A 25,560-nucleotide genomic window follows, 5' to 3' on the forward strand; every position below is an offset into this window, starting at 1 on the left:
CCAGAGCACGGTTCCTGGTGAGCAAGGCCAGGCTGATTTTGAACCAAAGTTGCAGAGACCTTCTTTTGTCCATTGTATGCATTTTTATTTTTTTTTAAAACTTAATAATTGCTTTGTGTCCAGGAAGAGCTGTAATTCCATGATACTGCCCAAGCATCCTGTGCTGCCAAGGGTTATACAAGTACTCAGTACATCATAACAATAGAAGTACTGGCCTGGGTGCACTGCACACATAAACCTCTGCTGAGTGTCACCACATCCCTTCCACGATCTGTCACAAAGCACAGACAGAACTGACTGCTCCTGTCAGGCCTCTCCTCAACATCTGCCCAGCGCCTAGCACAGGGCAGCGCTATACATATTTCTTCACTGTCTGAGCTGGATGCACACATAAAGGTGGAATTATCTGGTTCTTGCCCTTCTTCAGTCTGTCAAACCCAACACATCACTGACTGCAAGAGAAGGCAGACGGAGCAAACAGCGGGTTGGAATCTTTTATTCAGTAATCAGTCCTGCTGTGTGGGTAGCATTTTAGCAACTGGAACCCAAGTATGCAAAAATACTGAGTTTTCACAGTGAAAAATCAGAGAGTATAAAATATTCCAGTATTGCCTCTTAGAATGATTATTTCAATAAGACCCCTGTTTCAAAGGCAACATGCTTATTTATTTTGTTTGCTTTCTATTGTCAACCCCTCCCCCACAAAAAAAAATTGTTCAGACAGTAACCCTGCTTACCCCCCCCATTACCCACACGTGTTGTGGGGAGAGAAACACTACATGAAATTCCCTCCTGATTTCCAAAGGTTTATTGAAGAACGTTCTCCCAGCGGTGTCAAGGGCCATGAAGACACAGATTATTGTGACACCGAGTGGTCCTGATGTTCTATACATCACAGACAGCTGTGGTGCTACTGAACTCTGATGAGAGGTTCTGTCTCCTGGATGAGCCACCGAAGAGCTTCATGCCGGCCTTGCCTCTCCAGTTCTGCTCCAATTACTTCCCTGCACTTCTGATGGTAGTCGTTCACCCAGTTACACTAGAGAAAGGGAGGGGGTATGACATTCAGTATAAACGCTGAAGGGTTATGTACAGCCAAAGACATTTGTAGGCCCTTGTGCTCCTTGGGATTGAGCTGTTAGGCTGGGATGGGATCCCATCCCAAAGAGACAGACCTCTAATAGGTGGAAGTAACTTGTAAATTTAATGAGGGCAGGAACTGAAGCAATTTGTCCTGGGTTTTCAGAGGAGCCAAGGTTCAGTTCAGCTGACAAGCATTTAAAGTCTCTGCAAACCACTGCCTCCAGCAAGTCAGAATAGCTACCTTGGCACAGTCTAGTAAATAGCTTTGCAAATTTGTAACCGAACAACGCAGTCCTGAGACACATGTTGCCCTATTGATCTGAGTTACAGCGGATCTTGGTACTCTTCACAGTCCTCTTCAGAAAAAGGAAATGCAAATAGGACTACCATTCAGAAAAGGACGATGGGTTGAGGCAAAATAAAGAATATGCTAGAAAAACAGGATGAAACATGTCACATTGAAGGTAGTGGGAGACCTAAACAGAAAGTTTAGAGTACAAAGCTATTCAGGAAACAACTGCTGCTGAGCAGGTATCACTGATGTCTGCTCAGAGTCCGTATGTACTGCAGAATGTGGTGTGGCTGAATGGGCTTGGTCACAAGCGGATCCAGACAACAACATAGGACAGTCATTAGTATAAGTCTCTGGGGAGACAGCATGATAGTCGGACAGAAGCAAATTAAGGCAGGAGTAGGAAAAGAGGTGATAGCAGCAAATACCATACCAAAGGAACTACCAAAATAACGTCATCGGAAGGGTGCTCGCTGCCTTCAGTACAGAATAATTTAGGTTGGAAGGACCTCTGGAGAGCTCGTCTAGTCCACCCTCGCACTCAAAGCTGAATCAAGTTTAAAATTAAGTCAGATTGCTCAGGACTGGTCTCTGGATCTATGAAACAGAATAGAGGCCAGTGGTTCCTGTAAACAGAACAGAACAAGCTCGTTCTAGTGCAAAGAATGCAATACAAACCTACTGTTTCACTTACCTCTTTTTGTGTCAGCAAATTAACATCAATCATTTTCGTCTGGATTGGAACCAGGGTTAAGGGTTCAAAAGTCAGGCTCCCCCTGTTTTTGAAATTGTACTGCAGCAGAAAAACAAACGGGGTTGTAAATTTTTAGAAACAGCTCTAGCCAGATCACACTTACTTCTCGGTTCATGTCATCACTACAGAACAACCCATGTAACATTCAGATGAGAGGGTAGCAATTTACAATAACATTTTTCTTATAGCTCAATCAAGGAATCTCAATATAAACCTTAGCTATTTCTTTCAATGGTCACTTTTTAAAGGCCATGTCCCAGGTCACAGTACAGGACTCAGCTTCATGACTATATATGGCCATTTTCAGTTTGCATTTCTAAAAGCATAAGGCAGCCAGACCGGCAAATATAATGTCAAAATCTGTCTGCAGTTTTGTTTCTATGGCCACTGAGGACTCTCTATCAGAGAAAAAGATCCCGCCTTGAAAAGATCAACCAACTCTACAGCTGAATAAAGGGTTGATAAAAGATGAATAAAGGGGCTGAATAAATTTGCTTCTGGTCTTTGACATCCAGACAGAAAACATTTTAAAACAACTCTCACATACACATTTCAACCTATGGAAACCCTGCAGAAGCAGAACTGTCTTCTGTGCCCCCCTTAGTAAGGCAGACTTAGAATCAGTCTTCACCAAAGCAGGGTTTTGGAGACCGGGAGTCTTGAGTAGGATTCAGCTGTCTGTAGCATGGTCCCACCCCGAGTTCCAGTACTTTAAGTTTTAAAACAAGTGAGTCATGGAGAAAAGCGCATCTTGAGCAGGTCATTCACCTTGGTTTCGGCAGGGATCACGAGGACAACATTTTCTATTCGGATCCCAAAGGACCCATCTTCATAATACCCAGGCTCTGCAGAAACAGACAGTAATTAACTAAGCCACATAGCTGCACTGTGCAAGTACTTACTCCCTATGGCCAAACTTCCCTTCCATGGCTTTAGTCCACTGAAGTCACTAAGCAATCTTGACATCAGGCATCCACAGAGGCAAACAAATTGCTGACTCTACTTAATCTGCACAGAAGCTCCGAGCAAGGTGACAGCAAAAGTTCTCAAAAAGAGGAGAAACAAGACAGACAGCCCTCAAGCTCAGAGAGTCTCCTTGCAAGTCAAGAGAGAGCACAGACTACATGTGTTCCAAATACCAGAAACTCTGACGATATTAACGTCTTTATGGAAGGCAGGTGGTTAACACCTTCCCCAAAACACTTACTTATTTTAGAGTGCTCTCCTGACTCCCTGAGAGGAGTTTGCAGCCCTGAAGGAATCTAAGTCTCTCAGCAAACCCCAGCAGGCTATTAATTTACTACTGGAAGAGTAAGGCATGTAAAGATTTAACAGCTGCCTCAAATAGCCGATAGCAAAGACAGGATTAGCTCCTGAAAGCTTGGTGTCCACCTTGTACTGTAGCCAGCTCTTCCACTGCAGAAGGGGAGGCAGCATGCCAGAGCTGGGCTGGTCAGCAGCACAGCTCTGCTGAGGTTTGAACTGTAGACAGCAGGAAGCAGACCTGCAGCACCCGACTGAAAAGATGCTTTATGGAAGGTGAAAGAGCTAGAATGAGGGTCTTTACCCAGAGAGCTTAAATGACAATTAAAATAACAAACTGAGGAGGCAGGACCAGAGCTTATAATCCTACCTTTCCTTTACACCGTTGTCAGATTTATTCCCTCTGCATCTTAAAGTGCTTGGTCCCTCCCCCAGTAATCAGAGAGAATAACCAATGCTAAATACCATCAGAGACAATCATGCCAGCCTCCAGAGGCTCATCTGCAAAGGTTTTGTAGCTAATGCCGCAAGGACCCTCATGTACATTTAGGAAAGAGCCAACTCCATGTCCTGTCCCGTGCAGGTAATCCAAACCACAGTCCCACAAGGCAGAGCGGGCAAAGGAATCTAGAAGATGACCTGCAGGCCAAGGGGAAGAGACAGACATGGAGAGACAATTTGATCAAGTCAGGTTCCCTCGGAGATGCTGATAATCACACTGAAGCCTCAAACCTGGAAAACATGCAAAAAAACCCCAACCAACCAAACCAAAGAAAACCACCACCACCACCCGCTCAAAAAAACCCCACCACCAACCAAAGAAAGCAAGTCATTGGATTGTTAGAAGTTACAGGGCAGATTTGGCAAGTCTGACATTCAAGCTCTTTCTCAACTAAAGAGCCCCTCTCTCTCTTTCCTGTTACACAGCTCTTCAGAAGACAGTCTGTAACAGAAACATTGCACTGCTGCTTGCTCCACTAGGACTTTCAGAAAAGAATCTAGTGGTCAAATGTCCCAGAGAATTCAGTACTTTTCTTAAAGTTAGCTGCACTAAGTGAATTCAAAGTAGAAGACCTGCCAATTGTATTCGGTGAACTAATCAGCCAGACTTCTTGCCTGGATGTCCAGTCATTTCAGATCATTTCAACCAGAATGCAGAGAATTTCTGTTGCCTGCATGTGAACACCAAGCCCCTATGTCCAAGTTCAGACACCCTCCAATTTCAGTTGGCGTTTCTTGTACCCCAATACAGCTGCATTTTCCTCACCTACCCAAGAACACAAACTGGAGAAAACTCTGAAAAGAGGCATCTTTGTGTAAGGTGTCTGATGAGGGAGAAAATAGCTCTGCAACAAATTCACCAGGGGTGAATGTATGTCAGCTTCTCCTGCATAAAATCAAAAGAGCTCCTTTGTGTGTCATTTTCCCATGCTGCTCACTGATAAAAGAGATTTCACATTAACTGGAAGAGAATTAGCCAGTCCTTTTGAAGCTGGAAAGTGACCTCTCACTTTGACAGGGCCATGAGTAAAGCATAAAGACAACTTCCAAGCACAGAAAGGCCACAGATGTGTAAGAGTGCCATTGATTGATGAAAGCCACTATCACCCTAGAACCAGAGCACTTTGAACACCCTTCAGACTCCCCCCCTCAGAATTTTCAGCACTGGTTGATGCTGAGAGAGAAGGCATCAGGAATCCAGAATCCAAAATGTTGTGATGGAAACAGACACAGACAGTTACATCAACATCTGCCTAACACATCTGGACCTGTCAACCATAACGTTGCGCTCAGACCACTCAATGGTTCTTCAGAGGTCATTGCTGTGGTCAAAACACTCCAACTCACCAACATACCTTTGGTTCCATTTGGGAAGATGGCTGCACTCACAGCTATATGTCCCTTCAGGACATAGGTGAAGCATTCCTGTCAAAGAAATGTGTGCCATAAGTAAACAGGGAGAGGCAAAACTTTGTCTTCCCCAGGAATGGAAAGAAAGACTGCATCTTGTAGCAAATTGCAGAGAATCTGGGAAGACTTGCTCATGCTCTCCTATGGCTGGCAATGCCAAAGCAAACCATGAGTAGAAAGAGTTTAAATTACTCTGAAGATCTTTCTCCACTAATTATGGAGAATGTGTCACAGACTGCAGGTTTAGCAGCAGAATTCACCTGACCTACATGACTGATACGCTTTGTGGCTGTAGTTTTACTTCCTGAGCATACCCTACAGCATATTTTCATCACTGAGTGAACTATAATGATGAAATTATTTTTAATTAAAGACGCAATTTAAAATAAACAAAAATACGTTGCTGAATTTCCAACATGGACCTTCTCAGATAAGTCTGAGACTGGGTTTTGATACAGTACACTAGACACAAACCACTACTGCAGCCTTGCATTAGACACTGAGCTTTGCACTAAATTAACCCCCTCTAACTCCCATGTTGGACAAGCCAGTAATGTTTATTCTCAGCCTGCTGATTTTATTATTTCTTAGAAGAGAGATGTCGCTTTGCAGATGAGAGGTGTGCATTTTAAGATAGAAAGGTGTCATTCTCTAAATCACTTGGTTTATATTTTGGAAGTCTGACAGCCTCCTTTTCAGTCTTTATCAAAATGCTGTCACATATTGTTAAATAAGTAACCATAGCAATAGGGCACATCATTACTAATTTGTTTAAGTATCTCTAATAATAAGGGTCAGATCGCAAACCACACTGAGGTGCCAACTCACCTTTTCATAGGCTGATGGTGTGCCAAAATGCATTGTCCTGGTCACATCTGTTGTACCATCTCTTCAGAAGCAAACAAAGATGCAGTAAGCGAAGGGATGAGGGAAAAACAAAGGTCAAAGTTAAGAATGCACAGAAAACCCAGTCACACTGCAGCAAACCAACCAAACTCATAACTGGGTAAAGTCATCTACTCTGTGCTACGCAAGACATGACGTAACAGTTCCTAATCTCAAAAATTCCTGAACACACGTCCCACATGTAGCAATAATGATTTACAATTCAAAATGTTATCTTTCACCCATAAGCATCCCAAAGCTCTTCTCAAATTAGAATCTAAACTGCTCATTAAAATGATGCTAATTTGAGGCTTAGCAACTGGTACCTGCCCACTGAGACCAGAACAGAGAAGACCAAATTTAGTCTTATTTGTATGGAAGATGATTCATTAGCAGCTTAAAAATATATACTTATGCACAAATGACAGATACCAGCTCAGGGAAGGGAAGTGTAAGGGAGTATAGTGTCCCCTTCATCCTCAGGATGTCTTGTGCTAAGATTTCTAGAAGTTATCCAGCATTTGGATAGGGGTTAATCTGAGACATCAGAAACTGGCTCCAAGTTCCTTCCGCAAATATAATTTTGAGCCTGCTGTCAAAAACACAGAAGCTCTTGAAATAATGAGTTCCCTTTGAAACACTCACTCCTGCGCCTACACTTCTCCCCAGCACACACAGGCCATGGTCATAAAGAACTCACGGTTTAACTTCTCAGCAGGGACAAGCGGAGTATCCCTGTCACAATGCTGTGGTAAGTGCCATTGATGTCCAGCTTATATTGTATTCAAAGGGCTGCTTTTCACAGTGGCACGAAGGAAATCATTAATTAGGCCATAAGAGGGGAGGAAAAAAAGATCTCCTTGTGAAAACCTTATCAAAGGATGTCTGTATGGTTCTTTTTCAAAGCTCTTCCTGACTGACATAACAAAAAGGCATAGCTCTAAAGACAAAGCTCATCTCAAAGGAGCAGCCAGGCCTGTCCTACATCTTTCTGAACAAGCCACTTCTCATCTATTTACACTGGTTAAAAACATCATTTCTTTCATTTTCCATGGAGTAAGAGTCCCACAGTAAACAGCTGCAGAGACTGAGGCCACTGAATGGCACTGTCAAAACAGCACTGAGTGAGTCAACAGACATGACGCCTTCCCAAAAACACACCTGAGACCCAAGTGGCCACTGGGATGAGAAACCCTGCCTCTGAGTCTCTCTGGAAAGGCAGAGAACACCACAGGGCAGTGCTGTCCTGCTCCTTTGCCCCACCTTGTTCTGACCTCAACATCAGTCAAATCTGCCCATAGGGCAGATCCTGGCAGGGTAGGTGCCTCACTCAGCTGTGCAGGCTGCTGTATAGGCAGCCCCAGGCTAAACCAGGGCAGTCAGGCCTGCCCCTTGTTCCCTGCAGCTCTAACACCAATGTGCCAGCGGAGCAGAGCTGCAACAGAAACATGCACCACCAGCTACAGCACAGCTACCATTACGCTGGTAATGGGACTCAGACAGGAACTGTACTTTTAGATCTCATCCCCTACCCCAGACAAGGCTTGTCAGCAGCCCTAGTCTGCTGTCCTGAGCCTAGCTCAGGGCCTCCTGTCATGGATCAGTCACCCACTGACTGATGCACTTGGCTATATTCTATATTCATAATCCCACAAACTCCCTCCTGAATGATACAATGAGCAAGCTCTCTGTGAAGTAGCACTGCACTCAAAACTACACGTTGCCATGCTTGCCACAGCAACTGTGAGCTGACCCTGCAGGTGGTCACTGGGAGCAGAAAACATCGCAGTTCAGCACCATTCATCCCACTCACTTGTACTGTGCTCCTGAGTCCAGGAGGTAGATCTCGTTCACAGACAGCGTTCTGTTGGTCTCAGGAACCGGCCTGTTCAGTTAAACACAAAGTTTTTTGTTCCATAGTTTTAAGGTCTCCAGCCCACGTCTACAGTCCAGAAACCATATTAAGCGCAAGCTTGGACGCGTCGGCTCTGATTTCTTGTGGCAGTGATGGAAATCCCACACAGGCTGAGCCAGGGATCATACCGAGAAGTGTATTTGTCTAAATAGCACTACAGTACAGTGAATACCTTTGTTGCTTCCAGCAAACCCCTCAACATCTGTTCCTGGACATATTTCAGAATAGTCTGCACTTCATACTCATCCTTCCCAGACTTCTATCCCCAAAATAGCCCTTATCTATGGCCCCTGAGCAGATCAGCATCATAATACATGCATGCTACCATCAGGGAGAGATCTTTATTTAGTAAGTGTGGAAGCTCTGGTGGAATAAAGCAAAATGGCAATCAACAGTGACTACATCTCCTTGGAGTACTCTGTTGTGACTCCACAAAGAAGCTAGACAGCTCATTCCAACTATGTTTGCTGAAGGATGAAAGGAGAAGCTGTGTTTCTCTTACTTGTAGTGAATGATGGCTCCATTTGGACCTGTGCTTGATATGGTAGCAAAACTCAGTTCAACAAAGTCATTCTGTTGGCTGAAAGAAAAGATTGTGATCACTACGGCACAAGCAAGAGGAGCACACCAGGCACCTTGGGCACCTGGAGTGCCCCATCCTCAATTTCACATCACCTCAGCCTTCCCCTTAGCCTTGAAAGCTATCAGGGCAAGCATAATTGGGTAAGAGAATTGTACAGATCGAAGCCCTATCCTCCCAACCATGTGGAAACCTGCTTTCCATCTCCACTCTTTCCTTACATGCAGAAAATTTACCGCTCAGACCACCCAGGGAAGAGATGTCCTGAACAATTTACTCTTTGTTACTTATTTCCTCAAAGGTATTTTTAGAGGTCCTGTCAATGTACATATGGGAGTATCTCTCAATACAGATGGTGCTCATTCTCCATCAGAAGAGGAGGAAATCTAACTCTTACATCAACTTCTCTGTGGTAAGAAAGTAACTGTCTCATATTTCAGTGTCCTAACCTGCAGCACTCCTCATTGCTATCTCAAAAGGAAAAGGGACAGGATCCAGTGGGCTGGGACTTGTATCTCCCAAGAGACCCAATTCTTCCCCAACTCTTTCAAGTGTTCAAAGAAATCCTGCAGTAATGGTTTGTGCTCAGGTAAAATATATCTGTGAGTGAGCTGGATTTCTAAAGAGTAACAGAAAAACAAAGGATAAAAAAGCCACCCAGAAAACATCCTCACAAGGGATTTACTTTTTACCTGCGAAACTCCTCTGCTTTGTCTGCAGCAATTATTTCTGTTACTGTTCCCTTTGGAACCTAGTGGACAGAGACGTAGGTTGAACTAGTACACCAACAAGCAAAGAAAATGCTATATGTTTAAGCACCAGGCCTTGCCTGTGCATTATGAAACCCAATCTTGAAGTGGCCTCTTTCCAGGTTTTCTGCCCTCATTCCTCAGTAATGACAAACACAAACCTAGCAATATTGCGCAGGGCATGTGAGAAGCAGGAAGCAGAGACAGTCACAGCAGGATTGCTGAACCCTGCCTAGGGAGCAGTTAGTGCGGTATTACCTTCACTGAGATAACGTACAGATGTAACATCTCACAAGGCAACATCTCTTCACAGACAGGCTACACTAAGCTTAAACAGTTGTCTCCAACAGCCCATGGTGTTAGCAGAATTTTTATGCTTTTAAATCAGAAATGGAAGCAGTTGCAGGAAAAACAAAGGACATTAAATTTTAATTTGTGCATTTGATTAATTAACCTGTGACACAACTTCCCCAGGACTGGACAACAGACAAAGGGGAGCAAGACCTAGGTTTCATAACCCCTGAGGCAGACTTCTTGAGGTACTCAGACATGTAAAAAGGCACCTTCTGGAAGTCTTCAAGCCATCTCCATAGGTGAAGTCAATGGACTCAGACATGTAGTAGCACAGAAGGAGCAGAGCTTAGTAAGTTGCTGTGTAACACCTGGCACTCTGCACCTTCACTGTGTACTTCTAACCCAGAGAAAACATGAGTAACTTGTCTTTATCCCATTTTCACTGCACATGGGCATGACTGCACCTCTCCATTCATAAATACCAAATCTGCCCATACTGCCAGACAACACTGATTACCATAAGAATAATTCCAAAGTATTGCACCAAACTGGGTATTACTTCATGATTTACACCATCAAACCAGCACGAGACAGTATGAACACTATATTAAGCCTGTTCAGGTCATTTCTCACTTGCTCTGGCTTCGGTCTGTGTAAAATGAATGGGAGTATGTTTTCAAAAAAATTCATTCAGCCTTGGATTAAAGCATGATTGAAATCCCCCCCCCAAAAACAGATAAAACCCCAACTGTTTCCCCACTTTCAGCAAAGGCATTATAAAGACTATCAAAAAGTTTATGCTAATGAAGAATTTTACATAGCAATAAAACCTCCAAGTTAAAAAAAAAAAAAATTAATACACTACCTCTTTCTCCAGCCAGTTAAAGAGCTCACACAGCGCAACAGCATCTTTAATCTATGTTAAAATAGGCACAAGAAAAGGGAATTGAGAAGAAAAAAAGATTTATCAAGCCTTAGTATAAACAGTTTTTGATGCAAAAGAATTTGAACGCAAGTTTCAGAAACACAAAGCAAGAGATGTTCTAAGAGGTCTTTCCAGGTTCTGCATCCTGTAATTAATACAAGCACTGGAAATGTATCTGGACAATTAAATAAACATTAATAAAGGTTTACCGCTGGGAGTTATCTTACTGTGAAGAATTACGAAGCACTCAGCAAACACTGGCTTTACCCCACACATGACTTTCAAGTCTCTCTTGCTTCAACACACAAGACCTTGCATTTCAGATCATGGAAGGTAACCACACGACACATTTGGCGATACGACAGGGCAACATGCCCTTCAGGCACAGAGGCACCACACAGTCTCTGTTACACAGCTTCTGGCTTCTTTCTTGCCTGATGACCCCCATTTTTCTTCTTTTTTTCTACATGCTTGCAGCGTGCAGGGGCAAGAAGCAGGAGACAAGTGTACAAGAGCAAGGCACAATTTTGTCCTCAGGTGGCAGGTGACAAAGTGTCTCTGCTCAGTACAAGTATTTTTACTCCCCCTTAACTAACAGGGAAAGAAAAGCATTGAAATAGAAAGTAGCAGTTCCCAAGAAAGTAGCAGAAAATATGGGACAAGTGCCAGTTAAAGCAGGGCTGGCAATTCTGGACATTTCACCTCTTGTGTAAACTCCTGCTTGAAAATTAACAGGAAATAAACAAAAGAAAACTACAGCCCCACCGCGAACCTGTTTCACAGGCAGGTTCTTTGCTTCAAAATATGAACCTTTCCAGGAAATCAGCCTCATTTTCAGAGTATCATGATGATGACACAAAAACACAGTGCTTTGAGGACACTGGTTGCTTCTGAACATCCTGGCCTGTGTTTTGCACCATGTGTTGAAGAATTTCTCTGTGTTCTTTAGGTTGTGTTTATTCAAGTGATAACAATTTGAAGACTCCACTGAGAAAGACAACAGAACTAGCAAAGGGGAAAGAACATCACTTTGATGGCCCATATTCTAAACAACACTTCTCAAGTCTGCATGGTCTTCCAACAGAGCAAGGTTGGTTCCTCGCACTATGACAAATGTTGTTCTTCACTCCAAGGGAATGCTAAACAAGCAAAAAAACTGCTTCAACAGCAGTAGATGTCTGATAGAAAACCATTTTTATCCTGCCATCCAAATTCTTATTTATTTTTTAATCCAAAACACTAAAACTGAAAGGAAAATGTCATTTTTTTCCCTAAACATAAAGCAAACCTCTTGCCATGTGCAAGGAGGCTCTCAAGGCTTCACTTACATGTGCTCTTCTCATGCCTTCTGTTTCCAATGCGTTCTTCACAGCTTTTGCAATGCAGATGGGGGTATATGGGGTGAGGTATCGGTAAGCCTGCAGCAGAAGGACAGGGATTACTTGTGGATTAGTCAGACTACATAATCCTACAGGTTTAATAACTCAGCCTGGCCACAATTTGTACTTTGGCAGTCTCTCTCAACCTTCAGTGCTGTGAGATACTGGTTGCCAGTAGTCAGCTAAATGCACTGGGGAATAAAGAGGAGAAACAGTCCATGACTGAAGGAAGAACAGCCACAGGGTAATCCAAGGAACTAAAGGGTCAACAGCTTGTCATGAAGCAGGGTGAAGATTTGGAAGTCCTAAACATCATATATATCAATGTCTGAGCCATGGCTTTCCTGTTGCTGATGTACACTAAAGGCCCAGAGACAGTCAATGAGAAACACCAATCCCAGGGACTCAGGTGGAACTTAGGCTGTGCAAACAGACCTAAAAAGTCACCTTGTTACCTGTCACCCTTAAGTATCAGGGAGCAAAGGGTATCCAGCCCAGGTACCAAGCACTGGAGCTGAACCTGGTGGGCCCCTCAAGGCTCTGGTTCCCCTAGCACTGAGCATCACTACTTCTAATGATCAACAGCTCTGACAAACACATCAAGGCCCCAAGAAACATGAAAGGCCTGTGCAAAGCTGAGTTTTACATACTGTCCACTTCTGAAAGGAGCTTACATCAGTGGTTTGAGACAATGCTTTCCTGTGCCTGGACGGGGCGGCCCTGCAATAAGAACTAGTAAGTGATCCCTTGCCACTGTGCACTTCCCAAAACATCAGCCGTCCTTAGATTAGCAGGAATGCTTGGCTGGTTCTGAGCACGTCTTCAGAAATTCACCAACTGAGGTGACTTGCCCAAGTCTTGTCACACTTGGCATCAGAAGAAGGAATAAAAACAAGTCTTTTGCCCCACAGTTCTCTGCTCTACCCATTATATATCAGGAGGTGGGATGAGCACCTACACAAGCACAGCCCAAGCAACATGCCATTTTCCCATTCTCAGTGCACTAGCATACAAATAAACATCACTCAAATTCATGGGAAAGGCCCGGTAGACCCTCAACAAAGACCAATTTCACGCAAATCCTACAGGCTTACAGTTTCCAAATTCTTAAAAATAGTAAGACAGTTACACTACATTATGCAGAAACTAAAGTACTGAAGAAGCCAAAAGAAAGTCAGGAAAGTCCTTTTATCAGAGTCAGTACAAAACTTCTCAACAGTCAGGTTCTTAGATTGGCTTGACTTTTACAGATACTGGTAGGTTCTATTAATCTTCTGTGAAAAGCATATTTACATGCAGCTGTAGGCAAATCTATAAAGAGTCTGCAGATGTGTGTTTAATAACGGACTGGATTTTTGCCAGGGTCAATATCTGGCTTTGATGGAAGCAGACAGTAGATGGACTTCCAGCACTGGGGCTCTTCAAAGCACCCCAGGCCAGTTGCTCAGCTGGTGTAAAGTGGTGTAGAGCTGGAGAAAAACACCCAGCATGAGGAACTAGGAAACTTCTGGCTCTTTCATTGACTCTCTAAGTGGTTTTTAATCAAGACATTTCAGTCCTCCCTCTCCTGCTTTCTATTGCACAGAACATCTTCAGGCAGGGACTTTCCCATTGTGTATAGAGGTTATGTAGCATTGTAATGACTCAGTATCAGCCAAAACTTCCAGTGCTAACAGGGTAAATAATGTCACTACAACCCATTACACTCCTTAATCTAGGCCAGACCTGCTGTATTTCTCCATATGGATGCTATGTGTAAATGATCTACAGCAACCTACCCAAACTGGGGTTAGTCCATTGACTCCAACTACAGCAAGGGGTATTCTACTCTGAACTCAAAAGAGCAACAATTTATCCCAAATGCTCCATAGACTCTATGCTTTCTGCTATCCTGAATGAGAGTGGGCAAAATGTCAGTATTCTGTATTAAGAGGCCATTTGCACCTAGAAACAGATTAACGGTGTCAGAAGATTTAACCCTGAGCAGGGGCAAAAAACTGTCTATCTTCCTCATGTACTTGTCTTGTTGGTTTTTAAGACAACAACAACAACAACAAAAACCCACACAAGGCAAACTGCACATTTCCTCAATTCAGTGCAAAGGCACAGAGAGCCACATCCCATATTAAAGGGATACATTGAAAACAACAAAACTTTCCAGACCTCTTTGGTTTTACCACCTGTCCTGATGAACCAAGTGCAATGAAGCTATTAAGGTATATAAGTGAATGTCATCACTGGAGAAAAATAATGCACGGTTCCTGCTACTCTGGTCATGACAGCTGGAAAGTTTAAGCAGAGATTTGTGCTGGTATCAAACTGTGGCAGCCTGGGGATACACAAACAGACCTTGCTCTTAGGATTGTGTCTTTTGGAAGACACAAAGCTAAGACCACTCTTAAAATTCCTGTATACACAAAAAGCCTTCAGACCCCATAAGTTAGCTCTGTTGTCACAGGTATGGCTGTTATCATACGCACACCTGCAGCACAACCATGCAGTATATGAAACAGGTAGGAGATATCTGCCGGCCTTGGTGACGCAAAAACCTGGTCATTGGTGAATGCAGACTGGCAGCTAAACACTTTTTACAATTTAGTTTTTCCTTCACCAACCCCTTCATCAGAGGCCTGTGATTTGCAGGTGGTAAACCTGGACTGTTTAGTAACCCAGCACAAGAACAGATTCTGTTCAGCGGGTCTAGTCTTCCAAGGCAACATCTGGAAAATACCCACTGGTCCCTGACTCACAGCAGTATTTACTCACTATCTGTTAGGTACTAGGTATCTCTGTAAACTGGATGGCATTCTAGAGAATGTGATCTCTAGCAAACAAAAGATGTACACAAGAAGCATGGAAACCAGCTTATTTGTCCATAGTTGCTGCTGTGTCCTTCCTTGAATATCTCCCTTCATGACTATTGGAATATTAGGTGGACTGCAGGACTCCCAGACAGCCAAGTTCAAGTACAAGGGTAAGATATAGCAAGTACAGCTGTACAGAAATTACTCTGATGCTACAACTGTCCCTCAGCAGATGCACTCACTGCATGGACAACCAGTGCCTGCAGGTTGTCCGTGTCCTCACAAGGTTCCCTGCTGCAACACCTCTGTCGCCCTGTCCCTCCTGTCTTCGGTACAAGATGTCACATATTGCCCGATATCCTCAAGCCACTGAAATAAATAAGGGGAACCATCTTCAGACACTTAGATCAAGCCCAATGCCCCCTCCCAAAAGTCCTGCTCAACTTCCCTGCTTCAGTTTCTGCAAGTTTCCAGCTCTTACCACCGGTCCACATAAGGCTGATGCTCCAGCCATGGGCAGAATGACCCGAGTTCACCCCGCTCCCTCTCTCCCTCCCCTCTCTCACTGTACTTGTCTTATCTTAAGCTGACAATTCTTTGGGTAAATCGGCTTAATGAGTTGGAAGGGCAGCTCCAGCGAGAGCAACCCCAGGATTAACAACCCCTCGATACCTCAGCATGGCTGGATCCCTTCCGCACAAGGTCCAGCCTGCATCATGCTTTGCAGAGGGGAAGCTGAGGCCAGCTGCCCTCATTAATACCGTTCCTGACCACACTGAGCAGAGAGAAGAAAAATATTTTCTCTTGGAAGGGCCACTAACCTTGGGAATGGCCTCAGTCAGAGCATAGCTGGCTTTGTCACTTAGCCACACTTTCTCCTTGGGTGAGAGGCCTGCACCAACAGCCTGCAGCTCTGACAGGATAGATCCGTAGGGCATCACCTGGATTTTAAACTCAGGGTCCAGGGTGGAGTCGAGCTGTAAGTGCTCCCTCACAGCTGGGTCTGTCATCCGGTCACCATCGATGAAGAGCCTGAGAAACAAATCAGACAGAGCAGATAGGTGGGACCACATCTGACAGTGGTTGGAGTAAAGGAGGGAAGGAGAAACCATTCTGGTGACATTTCAGGGAGAAAGGAGTTCGTTAATTATGCACTACACTTTGTCCTACATTGTTTTAAACGCTGGCCTTCACACAGCTCAAATCCTGCTTTGAAATTAAGATGTACCACCCTGCTGAGAGGAAAGGAGCTGATAGCATTTTTGTTTGTATGATACATTCAAAATGGCTGCATCCCATCACTGCGCTTCAAGCAGGAGAGAGTAATAGAGGCAAATAATGGCCATTCTCTGATTTTTAAGGGCAACATCTGGAAATGGAAAAGCTACTGTTGTTCTAAGTTCCACATTGCTCTCGCTTTCACTGAACTGGAGAGTTCACCTCAACCTTCACATACAACCTGTACTCACCCAGCCAGGTTTTACCTCAGATGCATCTAGCTAGCAGCTTGGAGATGCCTCTAAAAGACTGTGCTTGCTGAGGCTCATTGTAGGGGGCAGTCACAAGAAAGAAACCTTCTGTCATAAGCCAGCCCTGAAACTTTTCTACACAGTCCCTGCAGTTTAGAAGTGACTCATCAATGACATTAAAGAAAAGTTTTCCAACATCCAGGCCAGCATTGGCTCTTACCCACATTTCACCCAGGGCTGCAAGGGCCCTCTGCGTTATCTCAGGGTGACAGACAGAGGGGTCAGCCATCATGCCCAAGGTCACCCAGCAAGTTAACTGAGGTGCTGAGGAGCACAGCAGAGCTCTCAGCTGCCTCTCTAGCTCTGATCAGGGGAGGAGAGTAATTAACATTGAAGACAAAAGTGCTCAGAAAGGACATTAAAGCACCCAAGCGTAGGCGTTTTGAAAAGATAAATGCTTTGCTAGAACAGCTCTCCCACAGAAAAATGCATCTTGGGGGACAGAAGAGGGGAATACAAGCACCTGATTGTGTTCATTCCTATGACGGCGTATGCAAAAAACACAGGATTGTACTCAACATCAGAGCCTCGGAGGTTGAAAAGCCCTGGAAAATAAGAACGCCAAGAATCACAGTCCTGGTTCATCTTTTGCAACATTAGAGAAAGCCAAAAATAATCTCAGCAAAACACAGTCAAGCAATGAGTCGTCATGGGTGCAGGCCGTGGGTCCAGCTTCCACCCAGCTGTCCCATGTCCTGCTGCTTTTCCGGCAAGCCTAAGTTTTTGCCAGGAGATGGCACCAGAACTGCAGTTTAAACACTGCTGTTGGGCAAGGAAATTGGGGTTTAACTTCTAAAGGAGGGCTGGCTTGGAAGAAAGCAGGTACAGGCAAAAAAAGACAAGGACACATGTAAAAAAAAGTTGTGTTCGCCCCTTCTGGTCTGTGCAATGCAATAAAAGCTCACTTCTCAACAGCCGGAAGACTTCAAAGTTACAAGTTATCATTTCATTCCAATCCTTTTGATAACTTGAGGGAAGAGGGAGACACAATAGGCAAGACTAAAATACTCCAAAAAGGCCTCTCATTTGGGTGCCTCCAACATCTCAGATTCAGACTGCATAGTCTTAGGTATTTTTCACGAAGATTTTATGCCACACAACACCAGGCAAAGTCAAGAGGGGAAGTAGATGTTCAGCATCTCCAAACTCCTGATTTTAGGTTCAAATAAAAACTGCAGGGTACCCAATTAGCTGAAATGAGTTACTCAAGGCAATAAGGCCAGCCAGCAGGACAGCTGGGAAAAGAACCAACATGTCCTAAATCACAACCCAGCACTGTATTCATCGAACTGTGCAAATTCTGCCACGAAAGTAAAAATAGAGTTTGATTCTCCCCAGGGAAGGAGTAGGTCACTTGAAAGCAGGAAAAAGCCACAAAGAACTCTTTACTGCATGGGTACAAACTTGCTTGCTCAGCCGACTCCCAGTGCAGTAAGGAGGCAACAGCCTCTTCTGTGGCTCTCTTTCTGTGCCCAGAAACTTGTCTGGAGTTTAATACAGTGAATTGAATTAGATAAAATTAAAGACAACTTCTCCCCCTTCCCCCTTTAGAATAGGAAATCAACCAGGCACCTGGCAATAAGCTTCTCTCATGACCTCCTCTGGTCCATCTTAAAACCTTGATTCATAACCAAGCTTGGCTTTGCTGGAGACATTTAATCTGAAACCACCTCAGGGCAACAATTTATCATTAATTTAATTGGAGATGCGCCTGAAAAGGTGAGACACACAATCTCTGCTCATACAGGCCTCCCCAGGGAGGAGTCATATTCACTACTCTCAGAAGTACTTCTTTCATGAAACAAGCTCTTTGCTCAGTGTCCGAGATCCAGGAGAGCCCACAGACCTCAGCAAGCTGGCTTCATCCAGCACCACAGACACTGCACTGGCAGTGCTGCAGCTAGAAAGACACCACCTTCATTTCTACCTTTTCAGATCAGACACAGGGCACAGGCATTAGCAGCACTCACACCTTGCCAGCACTATGTTCCCACTGCACCAGTCTGCGCACTGGTGATTTCTGCACAAAGGATACACAGCACTAGTAACAACAGTCCCAGGGAAACCACTGCTGTGTCTGGCCATTTTCCCTTCCTACACACTGGGCTGGGAGCCAGGGTGTGGAGACCTAGTCATCCTGGGGCCCCAAACACGGAGGGGAATCTCTAGTGGGACCCTGGGTTGAAATGATCTGGAAATACAAGTTGAGCCCTGACTTACTTGTTTTAACCAAAGCATTTGCCAAACATTGGAGAGGTAGAGACTGACTTAAAAAGTCGTGACAATTAGGAAGATTACTGTGAATGCCATGTACCCCACCCTTGCCTTATGTATACAAAACCACATGTTGCATTGCTTTGTTTATAGCCCAGCATCCACAGCAGAAAACAGTCTCTATCTTCCCATAGGGTGAGGCAGCATCAGGACATTTTACAGCCAGAAATCTCACAGTTGTTTTTTTCCCTTCATATATAACCTTCCTTTCCCTTTGCCTGGGCTGTTTTTCAAAGGTGGCAATTTGCTGCATTTCCTGGGCCAAAAATGTACTGGAGAGCTGCACTGGAGTAATAAGGCACTGTGTACAAATACAGGCTCACTGTTTGTGACCTGTTATCACCACTGCACTTACAAGTTAATTGACCTCTAACAAACACGTTGGCTGTCATAAGTGCCTCTCACCCTGGCAGGGTTCTTCCTTTCCAAGGCAGGAAGGACATTTATTTTGTAGGAAGAACTGAGAAAAGAGATGCAAAGACTTACATGCTACTTCATCCAAGGCCGTTACCACAAACCACAGGACTTTCCTCTCAGCCATTTTTGAACGGAGGGCTACAATTTTGTCTCTCCAGCTGACCCCTGCAAAACACAACATGAAAAGCTACAATCACCAGCTTTACTGAGGATGATGACACAAACACAGACCAACGCACTGGATTTTGGAGGTACCTGAAACACACTGTGCTTGTGCTCCTCACTCCTTTCTAGTAACAGATATGAACTATCTCCAATGAGCTGCCTTCCAGACATCTGTGGATTTGTTTTGAAGTTACCTAGCCTCCAGCAAATGGTTATTTGAAGTTCTGAGGACAAAGGGGTCACTAGCTGAGGCCCAATCACCTTCTTGGCCTATTCATAGTGGATCATATTGCGCTGCAGTAGTGTTTCTCTCACTACCTTGCAAGAGGAAAGCAAAGGGGGCAGTAGAAATGGTCCCTGTCTATTAGGAGTTAAGCTTCTCACCTGTGTAACTCAGGTCGAGTGTGATGAGAGGCTTGCAGGGGCGCTGAGGACAGTCTGTCCAGATCATATCGATCAGGTTTTCTTTGACAGGCACAAGATCATGGCCAGCACTTCTCAAGGCTTTGGACATCCTCTTCCACTGGTCTGCCAAAAGGAAAAGAATCAATAGAGATGGCTTTAAAGAACACACACTGGTTCAACAATGGCCCCATTCACAGGGGGCAAACTCAAGAATCTGAGTCTCCTCCTTTCCTTCCAGCCTCTCCTCCTTCCCATTCCTTTAAAAAACAAAGCAACAGCTATTGCAATTACAGTTCCACAAATGCAGCCGCTACAGCCAGCAGCATGTACAGAACCTCGCAGCCCTAGAGCCTCATGCTTGAGCTGAAGAACTACTCCAGCTGGGAGACAGAAGCCACTGGAAGAATCTACCCCAGAGGCTGCCACAAGGGTGTCCTCTACCCCAATGCAGAGCCACGCTAGATCTAAGCTAGGTAAGAGATGAGATGGGCTTCCACACAGCCACAAGACTGATCTTTAGACCATCTGAATCAAGCAAATGTCTCCCCTTGCCTCCAGCAAGCTTTGGATCAGGCCCTATGTTCTGAAGCATGAGTAGATGGATACTCATTCATCTGATAAAAATGGTACCTCTCCAGGAATGTGCCTCCTACAGAGAAAGCTGCAGAGATGCCAAGACCACCAAGCAGGATTTGCAGCATGAGTTTTGTCTGTGTGTTCTGGCTTACATGCTGGCCAAGGCATTCAGCAACTTTGTACTGAAGTGCCTGTGACAAGCCACAGCACAGACAAAAGGAGGTGGATCAGCACTCTGTTTTTTAGGTAGGGTCACTGCAAGCCCAGAGAGCAGTTCTCGTCCCTTGTGTTTTGGAGTCAATGCACTGCTGTGGAGCTCTCGTGATACATGCCTAACACCAAAATCCAACCTGTTTTGCATAACAGTTTAACCCACCACCCCAATCTGGGTTGAAACATGGTTAGCTACATACCATCACACAACAGCTTACCCAGAAAAGTAAGGAAGCAAAATCTAGTTGCCCAACCCAGAGTTATAAAATAAAGTAAAACCAACCAGCTGGAATAATGAAAGGGTCCACTCCCACCTTCGAGCCTTCTGGGAGGACACTCACTAGCCAATCCTCCTGAGTTGGTGTATCTTTCAGGCCTCCATGAATTTAAAAAAAAAAAAAAAAAAAGAAAGAAAAAAAGAGGCTCAAAGAAGCAGTCATACTGAAGCATTCCCACACTACCCAAAAAGTACAAGCTAATGCATGAGATACACCTACTAATGAACGTCTAGACCCGTGGGCAGGAAGAGTCACAGGACACTAAAGCAGGAGCAGCAGTGTATCCAAGATGTCCCTAAGCCCTTGCAAGTTGGGGTATCCCTACAGTCCAAGCTGTAACACATGCAAAGTGACCAAATAGCCTGTGATTGTTCTCTGTTTATCAGTGGAGCAGTATCCCAGGCTCCTGCATACCCATTTTCATGAGCGTCCAGTTGTTATCCATTTGATGTGCAGCTTGCAGGAAGTAGCGTCCATCTGTCCACATGGCTGCATGCTGTTCAGTTACTATGGCAGTACCTAGGCAGGAAGGCAGAAAAATGCGGTGATTTAGAGGTGGGCAGCCACCATACAGAGACACAGACAGCAGGGGGAGTGTTTGAAATGCACCCCAATCCCCCAAAAGGCAGCTCTGCTGATAGTTCAAAAGTTAGTCCAGTTTCAGTGGAGATATTCACTGTTTCCCCTGCACTACGACCTTCCAAATACTATCAGATACAGTATGCACAAGGATGAAGCTTAATGAATTGCCTCAGATGAATCCAACTTAAGCATATCTCAGCAAGTCAGTGGAACTGGGTAAATGGGGCTTTCCAAACCCTCTGTAACAGCAACTGTGGTCTCCACTTGGCTATTGTCACAGTAACACATACTCTACATCCCCGGACTCCATCCCATCTTCTTACGGGCAGGAAGACTGGGCTCTGGCCATCCACGAGAAACAGCTGTTACTAAGCTAGCAGACATGGGTATCACTGCCAGCTGCCAGCTGCACCCCTTTCCCAAACATTACAGCTCTAGCAGAAATGGCTGAACAGGAAACATGAACATAAACTTCTGCTGGTTTCAGTGTCCGTCCCATTCCACCGACTCCAGATGGAGCAATGCAAGCAGACAGTTGAGGGGCACTGACATCTCAGCAAGGCACTCTAGCTGCCTTGCCCTTGGCCATTCAAAAAAAAAAAAAACAAAAAAACCCACAAAACAAAAAAAAACAAACAAAAAAACACAACCCAAAAACCATGGCACAAACAGAAACTGAATCCAAGTCTTTTGAGTCTCTGCATCTTGACCATACTCTCTGTCACCAGAAACTGAAGCCCAGATTAGCACAGCAAAGTTTCCAAATATGAATTCATTGTCTTCTACCAAACTCCCCCAACACAAACCCCATTTTAAGCTGCTTCATCCTGAAAAGATGAAGCAAGAAACACAAGGTGAGTGCCTGTGTGACACCTCACTGATTCATTGAGAGCTAGGCTGGGAACACATACCTTCCAAGTACATAACAAAGGCCCAAAATAGAGAGGAAGGTTATGAAGAGGCCATGCAGAAGGCGTGAAATTAATACAGGATTCATGTTGTCCATTAAAAGCCCGCAGCCCTGGATTTATCACCTTCCACACAAGGTCCCAGAGTAGTTCATAGGAACTGATGAATGGACCCTCCAAACACATAGGTAGCAGTATTTATTAAGCCAATTTATAATTAGGGGAGGAAAAAGACCTCAACAGACTAAAGTGACTTTCCAACAATCACACAGCAGACTAAGTTGCAGAGCTTAGGGTACAGCTACGGTAATAATTAGGTCTCTTGAAACACAGACCTATCTACAGCCAAGAAAACATCCTGTCTCGGCAAGATAAGCAAACTTTTCCACAGCATTCGGTTTCCAAATGCAGTGTTTCTGCCCCTGGCTGTGTTTAAACAGAAAGGCTAGCTAAAGTCCATCTACTATTCACCCAGCCCAAACGGGCAATGTAAAAATCTGTTCGTACTGGCTGCACATCAAAAGAAATGACCGTAGATTACAAGCACCACATTAAAGAGTTAACAGGATTTTACTTTACGAGAGGTTCATTCAGGGGTCAAACATTTTCTGAAAACTTGTTATTGCGCTGATATTACATAATTCTAGCGGGTAGCCAAAACATAGTTCTGCAGATGCTGAAATGGGAAGAAAACAGTCCAAACAAGCTGGATAGGTTTCCTTTTCCATCCTGCCTCTATGCCATGAATGAGACTGTTTCTTTACAGGGGAATTACGTACATTAGCAAGAACCCAAGTTCTGGAAAGGTACCTGCAGAGCCATCAAATCCAGAGATAAACGCCCGTCTGCAATCACAGGGTGCAATGTACTCGCTCTAGAAAACAAAAGAGGCAGCAATTATTTATAGCAGCAGGGGGGGAAATCAGCTGATGACAAATACTTTGATAAGCTTTTTCTCCTAAAGGACACCACAGAGGGAACGAAATGAGTTAAAAAATCCTGGGCTCTACTCCGCTGGAACATTTAATCATCTGTGATTATATTGTATTTACATCCAACTGGGTGGTGGTTTTTTTTTTTAAGCTGCAGCACTTTTCTCCCACAAACGTCTGTAAACACTGAAGTGCTTCAGAGTTTGCAGATGTTTATTTCACACTCAGCCTCCCCTTTGGGCAACAAACAAATGCTGCCTTTGAAGCTGCAATGTGAAAGGAAGAGAAACCAGAAGCACCCCTTGATCTTGGAGACCAGAGTAATCGGCGCATAAAATCTGTAAAATTCACTATCTCCAGTGAAGTCCCCTCACTGGCACTTATAAGAATTGCTTTAAGACTTTCTTTTCCACAACAATGACACTGAAAGAAAATCATCAAGGTGGTAAAACTGTAAAAACTTTAACCCTTAGGACCTTTCATACTCAGATGCTGATCCTCTCACTTCCTCCTTGCCTACTCAAAGCCCAACTACACCAGAAACCACCAGACCATGGTTTGGTGGGTGAGAGGGAAATCAAAGACTACTAGTCCATCCTCATCCCAAACCCATCACAACCTGTGTTTTTGGACACATCTGTTGGCAGCATTACAGAAGAGCCTGAGAACGCACAGATACCTGACATCCACAGGAGCTGCCAAAATTAAAAGAACAACTGTACCTTGAAATGGCCCACACCATTTTTATGGGATCCCATTCTGGAAAGTTCGGAGGTCAGAACTGCTGAGTAGGCCTGATAATTAACTAGTGCAACTCAGCAAATCAGCTTAATCCAGGCTGACAGCGCCAATGTTTGAGCTGCAAAACCCCTGGATTTGTACCTTACAAATGGTCTGAAACCAAAGTCTGTTCCTCTGCCCGTAAGTTTCTCTGCACCCAGCTGTGGCAAAAGAAACATTTTAGGGACTGAGCTGAGAAATCATGGCCCTATTCTCAGGTGGTTTTAGCTCCCACTGTGATAGATACTGCATTTCCCTGTCTCTGGCCAGGGCTATTTTTAGATCACTTGATTGTTAGGAAACACTCCCTTCAAATCTGTTAGTCTTCACTGTTCTGAAGAAGGCAGAGGGTTCAAAGCACAGGATTGAGTGAGAAGCACAAATCACAGCACGTGGGACTAACTCTTTACTTCTACTCCCCATCACCCCATGGTCAAAACCACCCCCAGAACAGCTATGTTTCTCCCCTCCTGGAAGACGCCCTAGGCAGCAGCTACCAACAATTCACCACTAATTTTTTGAAACTGAGCTTTGGGACAGCAAAACCCATGGCCCGAAAGAGGATCTGGCTGAGTAGCTTTTGCTCCTGATTGCCAGAGAAGATTCCTGGGATACGCTCCCAAGAAATCCTCTATTTTATCTAAACACTGATAAAAGTTGGCAGAAATGGGGCAGGTATTGAGACCACAGGTACCCTCATCTCTGAGCAGTCCAGTTCCTGCCCAGCCCCACAAGACTCCACAGAGCTGTGACACATGCTCAGCAGCTGTAGGGAGGAGAGGGGTCAGGATACCCACCTCAGGAAGGGATGACTGCCCTCTGCACACCTCTAGCTGATGGGGTGGATCCACCTCAGCCCACCACAGCACCACCATCATCACTAACTCCCTTTAAAATAACAACAGAGGCAGCAGCAGATAGAGAGGACAAAGTCATTCAGGGAACAGAATCAAGCGCCTGTATCCCCGGCTGCCAGTCTCACAGCCACAGGACAGGACACGAAGGCAGAGCGATGCTAGACTTGAGGAGGATTCCCCATTTCAACATTTCCTAACAACTATTCAGCCTGTTGACTGCTACAACTCCCTCTCTCCTACACTTGCCAGCTCAAAGCTGGGACACCATTTCCCAGGTTCTGATGCCTAAAGGGGATGCTGGAAATTTCCCATTCTAGATCGTATCACTAAGTGCATCTCAAATCAGACCAGCAATTTCTCTTCCCTTTCTCTTGACCAACACAGCAGAGACTACAGGCTAGTTTGCTTGTGCAGACAAGCAATCTCACATTCATAGGAAGGGTTAACACTGAGCTAGCTGCATTAACAGCCCAGAACAGTGAAATGGATTAAAACAATTTAAAAAAAAAAAATCTAGAGGGAAAAAAAAGAAGTCTATCAGTTTTAGATCTGGTAAAAGCTGACCTAAACTAACAAAGAACTTGACTGCGTGGGAAATGCTTCATGCTGTCCCATTCACAGACAAATCCAGGGAATGTTTTAAGAGTTTACAATGAGGCAGATGGGCTTTAAAAGGCAGTATGAGGGAAATGGAGGGGAAGTCAGTTCATTCATCTGTCAGCCTGAATTGTTGCACACCCACCTGTTCTGTTCCATGCAGCAACCCCCGCTGTGCAAAGATGAGCCCATGTTTTGCACAAGCTAAAATTA

The 25,560-nt window shown here is 44.5% G+C and overlaps 1 protein-coding gene across 1 annotated transcript in view; it reads right to left on the reverse strand.

The window, feature by feature from the left end:
• Positions 1-480: 480 nt before the first annotated feature.
• XPNPEP1 (X-prolyl aminopeptidase 1) overlaps positions 481-25,560 on the reverse strand; it is a 32,526-nt gene continuing 7,446 nt past the window's right edge. The window contains exons 4-21 of the mRNA XM_075026341.1: positions 22,992-23,055; positions 21,106-21,210; positions 20,697-20,789; positions 19,604-19,747; positions 19,124-19,219; positions 16,827-16,908; positions 15,656-15,866; positions 11,980-12,069; positions 10,592-10,642; positions 9,376-9,434; positions 8,606-8,683; positions 8,002-8,073; positions 6,132-6,192; positions 5,249-5,318; positions 3,858-4,031; positions 2,898-2,974; positions 2,070-2,168; positions 481-1,039 (exon numbers count right to left, since the gene is read on the reverse strand). Of these exons, the coding sequence (XP_074882442.1) occupies positions 911-1,039; positions 2,070-2,168; positions 2,898-2,974; positions 3,858-4,031; positions 5,249-5,318; positions 6,132-6,192; positions 8,002-8,073; positions 8,606-8,683; positions 9,376-9,434; positions 10,592-10,642; positions 11,980-12,069; positions 15,656-15,866; positions 16,827-16,908; positions 19,124-19,219; positions 19,604-19,747; positions 20,697-20,789; positions 21,106-21,210; positions 22,992-23,055 (1,755 nt within the window). The 3' untranslated portion in view covers positions 481-910. The remainder of the gene's footprint in view (positions 1,040-2,069; positions 2,169-2,897; positions 2,975-3,857; positions 4,032-5,248; positions 5,319-6,131; positions 6,193-8,001; positions 8,074-8,605; positions 8,684-9,375; positions 9,435-10,591; positions 10,643-11,979; positions 12,070-15,655; positions 15,867-16,826; positions 16,909-19,123; positions 19,220-19,603; positions 19,748-20,696; positions 20,790-21,105; positions 21,211-22,991; positions 23,056-25,560) is intronic.

Source organism: Buteo buteo, chromosome 4 (assembly GCF_964188355.1).
Source record: "Buteo buteo chromosome 4, bButBut1.hap1.1, whole genome shotgun sequence".
NCBI lineage: Eukaryota > Metazoa > Chordata > Aves > Accipitriformes > Accipitridae > Buteo > Buteo buteo.